At 40.0% G+C, this 10,816-nt stretch overlaps 1 protein-coding gene across 2 annotated transcripts; it reads right to left on the bottom strand.

The window, feature by feature from the left end:
* Nucleotides 1-2,237: 2,237 nt before the first annotated feature.
* On the bottom strand, nt 2,238-9,256 carry RB195_012881 (uncharacterized protein; the record flags this gene model as incomplete). Of its 2 annotated transcripts, XM_064202457.1 has the most annotated exons (22): nt 2,238-2,312; nt 2,770-2,844; nt 3,038-3,042; nt 3,129-3,231; nt 3,287-3,370; nt 3,444-3,503; nt 3,616-3,708; nt 4,429-4,512; nt 5,309-5,445; nt 5,510-5,603; nt 5,718-5,795; nt 6,624-6,770; nt 6,942-7,073; nt 7,237-7,362; nt 7,439-7,528; nt 7,598-7,712; nt 7,783-7,869; nt 7,963-8,102; nt 8,273-8,298; nt 8,350-8,381; nt 8,879-8,955; nt 9,248-9,256. In XM_064202457.1, 22 exons carry the CDS (start codon nt 9,254-9,256, stop codon nt 2,238-2,240), a joined length of 1,869 nt encoding a protein of 622 aa, XP_064058338.1. The 2 variants fall into 2 exon arrangements, with proteins under 2 accessions (XP_064058338.1, XP_013304493.2); XM_013449039.2 differs by lacking the exons at nt 2,238-2,312; nt 2,770-2,844; nt 3,038-3,042; nt 8,879-8,955; nt 9,248-9,256 and adding an exon at nt 8,455-8,501 and having other exon boundaries at nt 3,049-3,231; nt 3,444-3,530; nt 8,273-8,381.
* Nucleotides 9,257-10,816: the final 1,560 nt, after the last annotated feature.

Genomic DNA, 10,816 nt, shown 5'->3' with positions numbered 1-10,816 from the left:
TCTTTGAAACCATGTAATCCTCTAGCTAGAAGGGAACAGTCAGACAAATACAATATTCAGAATAATAAGTCTTTGGAACAAATCGATTAATTTCACAATGAAAGAGAAACAAAATTAGTGCGCATATTTAAGACAGATTACCACGAAATCCACGATCTAGGAATACCTCCACGAAAGAATAGTGTTATGTGTGTAGATTGAGTGTGTTCACACTCAATTTCACTTCATCGTCCTAACAAACGGCGTGGGAACGACGTTTTTCATTACGAGACACCTGAAAACGCCCCACCATGTACGTCCGTATGCGCCGCGTATGCGAGCGAGCAGACGATACTTAGTGAGGTTTAACCAGCAGCATATCCAAGTAAAACCAATGGATAAGGTGCTGAGGGAACCATCACAAATGCAAAGGTTGCGTTATAAAGTGCCTCGTAGCAAAATTCGAACTAGAGGATCGTTCCCCACGTTTTCTTAAGACGATTAGAGGGAATTGACTTTGAATTTTAAAATGATTAAAGGGAGCGCATTCATACCTGCAATCTCCACTCCTAACCCTATCGTTTCGTGAAAACATCCCAAAATCAATTTCGCGATATCCTAGCTTTATGCTCCACAACAACATTAGTCCAATAGCACCTCAACATCGAAATCCACATCGCTTCAAAATTCCATTGACTGCTGCTTGTTGAAAGGCAGCATACCACGAATCTGACGTGGTGAGGAAACCCGCGGGAAAAGCAAGGGACAGGGTTGTAGATTGCGGGATCAGGAGTGGTTCCGCCCATCTCTCTCTGATCGTCGTAAGAAACAGCGTGGGAAACACTTTGGTTATTACGTGGTACGTTAGAACGCTCTTCTATGAACACGTTCCGGTACCCTTAGCACCCTATTCATTAGATTTACTTGAATAGCTTCTAAGGGCATCGAATTGCTACTGAGAAGGGATCACTTCGATCTTGATCTTCGACCGATAGCGCTTGGATGCGGCGCGTGTACAAAGGTGCGCGTTGTAGCTGAAATCGTCGTGAGAAACGGAGTCTTTTCAAGTGGATTTCTTCACTACGTCAGATGCTGCCTTTAATCTTACTATTATGTATTTCACTATCCTAACAGAATAATGCATTAGATTTTTGTACCTCTGTGACCTTTTGTCTTCAAAATTCTTTTGTTCAAAGAATGTTTTCAGCGTAGTTATGTACATTTCAGATATTTCATGACTTCTCGCCATTTCTCTCGCTTCCTTTTTTCTTTATCAACTATTTAGCTGCATTGTAGCCTTTTCTATTCTCCGCTGCTGGAAATTTGTCGATACTTGCGCCAAACAAATGTCGAGATGCAACTTATCAAGCAGCATCAGAATAGCCCAATTACCATGATATTTCCACTTTTCTTTCCAGTAGTATACACGAGACTAAGAAGAACACGGTTTAGCAGACGCAAATCGGAGCTAAATTGCAGCGAAATTCTCCTCGAACGAAAATAAGAAATGTAGTTTCGCACAAAAATCATATGAAATAGAAGATTAAGAGATAGACAAAGCTGTCAGCAACACAAATACCCGCGCTTTCTCAAAGCATTTTGATGTGCAAAGAAACTAGGATACTTTAGTATCGGATGTCCCCGTAGAGCTGTTTTTAGGTTTTAGTTCATATCAGACAGTATGCTGAGAGTATTCACAAGATTGCAAATTGATTTGTAAATTAGCAACATTTGTACTAATTAGAATTCTGTTTGATCAATGAACGCGGCTGCGGGACGGGGAACTAGCGTTTACGACAGAGATTTGACTTCCGCTACCTCCACTCTTTAGTCCGGATGGAGCTAGCGATAGTCTCACCTCGTTCGCAACAGCTAGTTCCTTCTTTCTGCTTTGAGGGCGGCCATTTTCATAACTACACCAGGTTCAAGTCACTTTTACCCGACTATATCAAACATTGACGAATAAAATTCAATGAACAATTGTAGAAGAAAATAGTGATCGCTTCACAATGATAGGCCAAAATCTAAGCTCGAAAATTGTATTCATTCATGGCAAATACAACAGATAAGAACCAACAATACATCACAACCCACAGTCGACGTCGAACGTGTTGTATCGGTGTGTTACGTCTTCAAAGAAAAGGACACTGGGCCGCCTCTCCAGTACATGGGATTGATCGCTAGGATACCAGTAAGACGCTCGTAGTTTTTTTTTTCTTTTTTTTTGCAGTTTTCCGTGCAGTAATTTATGAATAGAATTAAGTGGACTTAGCAAAAGCAAAGCAAGCACCTTCTTCACCAGCTTCACTGTTTGTTTTGCTGCTAGAGAGTCCCTAAAGCCTTAGTTCTCTGAAGGGATTGGATTCCTACCCTATCATTTCGCGTAGATTTGGATGACTCTAATTCTTCCAGGTGATGCTCGTGATTACTCGTTTTACAATTGAATTCCAGGAGTTGGTAAGGTCGTTCGATCGCTACTCGAAAGCTCCACTTCGAGCGCAACAGCTTACTCAACCGCATCAGACTCCAGATCATTTTAATCAAACTATATATTACAAACAATGAAGAAACAACCAGAAGAAAAAATTGGGCAGGAATCTAGCTCCTAAAAACTAAAGTCTAAGAGGGACACCTTTAGCAAGACGAACGCAAAAATTAACAAGAGTGGATTTTGCTCAGACTACATAATCCAGTTCATGCACAATTTTACACGAAAAAGAACGAAAAACTATCCAGAAAATAGAGCTTTGAGGAGCTTATTGACGCCATGCTATTATCGATCAATCGTACCATCAAATGGAAATGGCCGACGTCCGTTTCGAAGATGTAGGACGCATCGCGCCGATAAAACACGTTCGGCACCCACTGAAAAACATCCTCTTTTCATTGCTTCCTTATACTGTCAAACGACAACGAAAGGTAAACCGGAAGATACCATCATTTTTATGCCCAGAAGGTTTTCATCATACGCAAGCAGTACTTCCGCACGTAAACCTTATGAACATTGTGGAACCGTTAGTTTATAAACAGGTGCCTAGGATAAATTCATGAAGCATACATTTCCTGTAGTCAACAAAGCGTTTGGAGATACGATGTCACTGCATCAACAAGAATCATTCTATGTTCCTTTGGAGACTGAATATTCGTACTCATCCCGTCTGCGCTTAATGTAATTTCTGAGTTGATGGAGTCAATTTTCACAACTTTTCTTTCTCCATCTGGATGCGTTGTTGCGCGACCCAACAAATTCCTCTGAAACATGAAAAGTACGAAATTTTGCTACATAGCAGTCTAAAAAATCAAAAACCTTCTGAAGTGCCTTCAAAACTGCATCAGTCGTGAGTTGTCCAGCGTATTTCGGACGTAATGCTCCAATTTTTTCTTTCGAAAGCTGAATATTAGTGAACGATAAATCAACCCTGTATAGACAGAAGGCAACATATTTAAACTGATGTTATACAAACATGTAGTTCGTACGCTTCATCGTACGCACACAGATACCCTGACAGTGGTGCGATGCCAACCTCCGGGTTCATTTGATGTCCACGAAGCTCTATTCGTTTGATTACCCAAAAATAGAATTAAAATAAGGAGATCATTACGTTTTTAAAAAAAGTAGTGGTAGAAGCAGCTTACTTCAGGATCGATTTTGATTTTCCTCTTCCGCAACTTCTTGGATGGTAAAGAGACTGATAGTTGTTCATCGTATCTCATGGGGGTGATGGAGCTCTGATTAATTATGATTCATTGAATTAATTTATAAAATGCCTCCATACAAGCCGACACCTCTTACTCCGCTGGTCATGGTTTTGCAAACTCGAGGCGGTGAGCTGCAAGGTTAGCCTTCCAGCTAGTCTTTCGTGATCAGCATTACAGACGAGAACAGCCGGGAGACACAGAGGGTCACAATGCAACAACTAGGAAATCTTTCAAAGACTGCGCCTCAGGCAATTCCTTTCAGAGATTTACAGAAATGGAACCTCCCGTAACTCTAATGTCTTCACAAATGTTAACGATTAGTGACCTCACATGCTTTCGATATGCCTTATCTGAAACTACCATAGGAACATACATAAAATCCCCAAGTTTTTGAGTTTGCTTATACCATCTTCCCAAAGAAACAACACCGACTTCTCTATTTGGGTGTTAGAAAAATATACGCTTTGCCGCTGTGACTTCCCCTTCATTCATTATTTTATTTATTTATTTATTTGAAAACGCTGGGCGCATTTATCACATTTCACCGCACTCCCTCAAGGTTGACTTCCTTCTCATTCCATGTCTGACCAACTCTGCTCACGCAAATCAAAACCCTTCTCTTTTCCAGCAACTGCAGATTCCTACCGCCATCATACTATTTTGGCACACAAGAAAAAGAAACTGAGGTAAAAATCTGTATCACTTTTTGCTGCAAGGAATTCAAAGTTATGAGAAGTACTCAAAACTTACATATTGAACAACGAATTCTATTCGGTTATGAGTCGGCGACTTCGAAATATGTGACACTGAATATGTTTCCGGGATTATGAGATTCTGTAAAATAGTGAGATATTATCAACAATATGTTGTATGGAGAAGAAATAATCTAAACTAATGAACTGTAAGATGAGGAGACTTTTTTCAGAAATTATGACACAAATGTAACACCTGTACGTCGCAGATGTTCTGCCTCTCCCAATTCATAAAAAAAAACTTTTGGGGGATGTCTCTGTTTTCAGCAAAAAGCCCAACATGACTGTTTTTTTTTCTTCCAATCAGCGCTCCTGCTTAAAGGCAGCATACTATGAATCTGAGGTGGTGCGGATTTCAGGTGGAGTATTCGTATAGTATATATATGGCCCGGAAGCGGCATAGTAGATTATGGAGAGGAGAGTGATTCCGTCCATTTCATCCTAATTGCTGTAAAAAACGGTCCGAAGATGCGGCGCGTGCACAAGGCTGGCGCGCTCCAACCGACTTGTAGAAAACAGTGCGCCGGAACGCTCGAAGCCGTATCTTCCGGACCATTTTCTACGGCAATTAGGAAGAAGCGAACAGAATCACCCTTTTCTAAATAATCTACGATCCCGTATACGAATACTCCACCGGAAATCCGTACCACACCAGATTCGTGGAGTGACGCCTTTAAGCGACTCCACTTAGATAGTAGTGAAGCTACAAGGCACGTCCCAAACTGTCCTTGTGCTCCCACCCAAGAACACGACAATTCGTTAAGCATGAATCAAGCATCATTAACCCTACCGCTTTTCATAGAACAGTCTCTTTGAAAGCAACTGTGCACCGTATTAGACTCGTAACTATACGATAGAACGATGACATCACTTGGTACCTTAGGCTTCAGTTCCACTGGAAGTAGTGAAGAGTTAACATGAGAAAATTCAAGGCGAGTGTCAATAGGACAATAAAATGCTCGAATTGCAAGGTCTTCGTAAGGAGCATACACCTCATTCAAAGGATAATCTGGATCTAAAAAGAGAGGAACACTGTACAACCTCAGTCATCGTAAAATATCGAACAGAAACGAACATACCAGTCATAATCAAAGCATTTTTAGAGTCGTTTCCCCACATTTCAAGCAAATGTGGTGCATCGCCAATTCGAAGTGATGGATGACCGGTGAAAACCTAATGCTTGAAATATACCGAGAAAAAAGAACAATAAAAAATAGAAAAGACAGATGACTTTATGAATATTTTCATAGCATCAAAACATAAAAGCTAACATTTTATGTAACTCACCACGCAAGGGGTTTTGTAATCTCTACAGAACGATTCATAGACATTTTCGTACAACTTCAACCTTCCATTCCTCACTAACTGAAAACGGTTCGAAATGAAAATTATTCTAATACAATTCAATGTAGCACTGAAGTAATAAGGAGAAACATACAAGAGTGATGCTATTTTGGCCTATCAAGGATACATTTCATCAGCCTCGAGCTTGGTGACGGGGGCTCGCAAAATTGGTGGAGGAGGAGAAAGAGAAAGCGGAGGAGCGAGGGACTACAGATCAAACAAACGCGCCAGTGAGACCTTGTGGGTCCGATTGCATCTCTCACTGGACCTAATTTTTCCACAAGAAAAAAAAACTACAATTGCTTCTAAGAGATGAACAATCCGACACTGTGTAGTTTGCAACGACTTAAACATGATTTAGTAACATTTAATGACCAAAAGTGCTCAGATTGCGCGAATACTATCAGATTTAGAATATCTAACTTTATGAGAACTTTTAAATGTTTTGCAGAAGGCAGTCCTACAAACGTCATTTCTAAGAAGCGATCCTTGAAATATACTCTGCAAAGCTACCAGATTTTTATGACGTACGTTTATGACGTAAAAGTGTACTGTTATGTACTGTTTGCTCCGAAATTCTCAAATATTGTGTAGTAAACTCAGTATGTTAATAACAAACATGACCGCTTTACATTAAACAGAAAATTTGCAAAGCCACATCGAGTATGTAAATATCGTACAAATAGAATGCTACTACAACTGAAAGTAAATGTGAGATGCGGGCTCAGTAGCTCATATAAGCACACGACAATATCGAGAGTCAATGTTTTCAGCTTGACAAGAGAACAGAATCACAGGAGGTTTCATAAGGAAAGAAACTAATAATATTAGCTTTAAAAAGAAGCCTACCCCCATGTGACAAAATGGTTCCTCTGGAACGTACACAGAACTCTGTTTGGCTTCAGAAAGCCATTCTGCATTAACATTGGAATAAGCCAACGCTCCTTTAGCAACTGGTGAGATAAAATATATTCGCGACTCCAAGATTGAACCACCCTAAAGAAGTATTGAGTTATACTGTAAAGCAACATAGTTAGTTAAGAGCTATTAACAGAAGACTGAATAGACTGTTGTAGAAAACCTCTCTCTCATTATCTATGGTGGTCTTATAGCTTCTTATATATTATTATTGATTCTATGAACCACCAATGCTCATTATTAACCTACCGCGCCATCAATGCTCCTTGATACAACATCTATGAGATCATAAATAGAGCCGACAGGATTCACCGGCATCAGTACGTTGCCACCGCGCTTCAGCGTATCAACCACAGTTTGGGCTATTTCCATTATGGCACCCTTGAAAATGTCAAAGATTAAATGGGAAATTTAGAGGAAGAAAAACTAACAGCAACTGAAAGTAGAAATTTTCTAAACCTATCACATATATCCTCTCACATCAACAATGAAGCAAGGTTTTCAAAGATTAGTTCAACATTTAACAAAAATCTAATGTGTCAACCTCGAGACTAAACTCTGGACTTCTTGCCAAGGAAGTGAGGATGAGAGCATCAGCATCATGGAACTTCTCCCATTCAATGGACCGTGAATGAGCGGGACGTACTGAAGACGATGCAAGATACCCTACCTGTATATTGCATTAGTGAATGTGAGTACTCAACAGATCCAAACGCCAAAGAAATCATTCTGGATAAGAAACTTACCCGCTCGTATTCCGTTTTAAATACCCAATTTGAAGACCCAATAGAGTAGCCACTCGGGCAGGCAGTGACAGAGACACTTCCTTCGAGGTTCTAGAAGAAAACTCGCAGAATGACAGGAAATGAATTAAGTCAATTAGACACAAAACACATAAAATTCACAATGGGTTGATTGAAAGACACAGTTGTGATCCGAGATAAAGCATCATCCATGGTCTTCTTCGAATAAAATTGTTTCCACTCGGAAGGATTACGGATTGGTGCGTTCGGGAATGTGCTGGAATACTAACAAACTTCAATACTTCAACAAAGCTGAAGAGAATGTAGGAATAGAAATCCAAAAGAACCAGTATATTGAAGGGTCCTTCCATTTGCTGTCCACGTGTTCCGATACAATTTTTTCGTGATATTCAATAAGCTCCTGCATCATTAACCTGGAGAAAGTGAAAGTCAACATCATAAATTAAGAGCATTACAATACTGCAAAAAAAAACACATAAGCCGAAATTAAGAAAAAAAGTACTAACCGTCCGAAGTGCACAACAGGTTCCGTGGAATACACAACACCTTTGAACCCAGAGTTCTCAGTATAAAACGGAAGGGCGACAACAGAGTGCCAGTTTGAAACCAATATGTAGTCAACAGTATTCATACAAATTGCTTCCAGCTAGAAAAATAAGGACAGATAAAAACGCAACAACATGTCCGAGAAACAATTTTCTACTCAGCACTTTCTCGAGCAACACTGAAGTTGTTTGAAAAAGAATGAGAAAGAAAGTTGGAGGAAAAAGCGAAACAGCGTCACTAAACTTCGGAAAAAATTAAAAATGAACAAACCGGAACGGGATGAACCTCTGGGACACCTTCAACAAAAACATTATCATTGATTTGCTTAAGATATGATAAGTCATCACCGTGAAACAAAGGTAGATTCTTCAACCGTGATCTGAAATAAAACGTGTTTAACTGAGTGAGCTGGTTATGCTGCTCTTTATCTTTCCTTGTTTGACCTTAACAACCTATTCCCTTTGACTACCCACTCACGATCATCTGCCAAAATGTTCATGTGACGACAGCATGTGCTACTAGTTCTACTTCTTCAAAAAAAAAAAAACGATTTGAAGAGCAACGTCCCAGAGTTAGTCATATGAAACTCACTATGATTGTGGGTTTTCTAAGCAACAGGACAGCTAACTATTAATCCACTTAATCGTAACTGAAGAGAAGAAATCAAAACAAATGTGGTGATAAGAATTCGACCCGTTTCAAAATGGGATTTCATAGTCCTTTGAATCTACCCAAACATACGAGAAATTCCATTAAAGAAAACGTAGTTCCTTCTTATGAGATTTTCCCCTAGATTTGTTTGTTCGCTTAATTAAATATGTCCAGAAAGTTGAAGATAACATTTCCTCTAACAAAAGGAATGCCAGTACCACTCACCTCTGATCATATACATATGGAAGGAAGAGATTGAATGAAGAGAAATCAATAGCACAGTCGAGCAATACAGTAGCGTTCTGGAACCGAAGAAGGATGCATTTAAAAGTCTAAAGTTACTTTCAGGAAACAGATCATGAAGCTGAATGTAAGTTTGTGCATAGCCATGCAAAGGCCTTCTTTTATTACGTACCAATCAGATAGTCTAATTTTTATCATGTTCAGAGCTAATAGGCGATGCGTTAAATTTTAAAAAAATCAACTAGATCAAAATAAAATAAAACTATTTAACAACCACGTGTACAGCTTATCAAAACCAATGTGACATTCAACTAGATCAGTTCTTTTTTACAGAGAGCGCTAAAAACTTACCAAATGCATTCTTGAGACGGCACACTTCACGAAGACAATCGATTAAAATATGGACAATGTCAGGCCTACGGAATAGTATAGAACATAATACCTACAAAGAACAAAAGTACGAATGGAAAATTACATAAGTCACACCTTGCAGAAACATTCGTAAAAGTTAGGCATCGAATACGTTGTTGTGCAGGCAACCTACACCAACCCTGACTGTTAAGCCGGTTCTGCATAGTTCGGTCAAAACGACATGAAACACGGTGCAGTTGCGTAAGCGGCTGCCCTCGAAGCGGTGCGATGGAGCGTAGCGGTTAGAATCGAGCGGGGACCCTTGCTCCGTTCATTCCTGCAGTTCGTGGTGGTCCCACCTCAACCCCTACCGCTACACTCCATCGCGCCGCTCCGAACGCACCCACTTACCTAACTGCACTAAGCTACATGTCGTTTTAATGTTTTTATAATCTGTGATTTCCTTGATACTCATACTTTGTGGTTTTTCCCTACATTCTATATTATGTCTTGTAATCCATGCCATATTACAACTTCAAAATTCTTTTTCTTTGTCAAGTTTCTTTTAACGTCGTTCGCTGCACTTTCTGTCATCCTTTGTTGTGACACACACGTGATCATGCAAACCACTGGATGCCCCTTGGGGAAGGCTTAAAAGCATCACTCCACGAATCTGAGGTGGTACGAAATCCAGGTGGAGTATTCGTATATGTCATAGTAGATTATAGGAAGGAGAGTGATTCCGTTCATTTCTTCCTAACTGCCGTAAAAAACGGCCCGGAAGATACGGCTCCGAGCGTTTTGGCGCACTATTTCCCACAAGGAGTTCGACTGGAGCGCGCCAGCCTTGTGCACGTACCGCATCTTCCGGGCCATTTTTTACGGCAATTAGGAAGAAATGGACGGAATCACCCCCTTCTCCATAATCTACTATCCCGTATACAAATACTCCACCTGAAATCCGTACCACCTCAGATTCGTGGGGTGATGTCTTTAAGCATAATTGGGCCGGCCGCGCCCGAAGAGAATATATCAAGTAGCAATGTCACAGTATACATCAAGCCTCCAATCCAATGCATCTAATCGTTCGTATGATCATAAACATGCGACAACAAAGGATGGCAGAAGATAAAGCAAACAATGTGAAAAAAAACCTGAATAAGAAGAAAACCGACGATTCTCCCAGGCCGCATTTTATAATTCATGAATTACCATATGCATGCAATCGCAAGCATTAGAGACATAATGTATGTTTGAAAAATCCACACCAAAGGGGCTTGTGTGCACACACACAAAATGCATAAAAGAGGCAAACAAGTCAAAATATAAACTAGGGGAACCACAAGACAAAACTTACTTGACAAGCAGAGGAAGACTTAAAAGACTTAAGAACCAAAATAAGAAAATATTATCTTATTATGTCGTTCCTCCGCGGTATGTGTAGCTACACGCACTACAATATAGTCGATGCCATCCACTGTCGCATGGTACAATTTCTATGGGGTTGTTTTAAAGGCATAACAACTCAATGGACTGTAGAAGTCCATACAAGCTACTTTTATGTGGATT

The sequence above is a fragment of the Necator americanus genome, chromosome V (genome assembly GCF_031761385.1).
Source record: "Necator americanus strain Aroian chromosome V, whole genome shotgun sequence".
Classification (NCBI taxonomy): domain Eukaryota; kingdom Metazoa; phylum Nematoda; class Chromadorea; order Rhabditida; family Ancylostomatidae; genus Necator; species Necator americanus.
The sequence above is the reverse complement of the archived record's forward strand: the minus strand, read 5'-3'. Positions and strand labels throughout refer to the sequence as shown.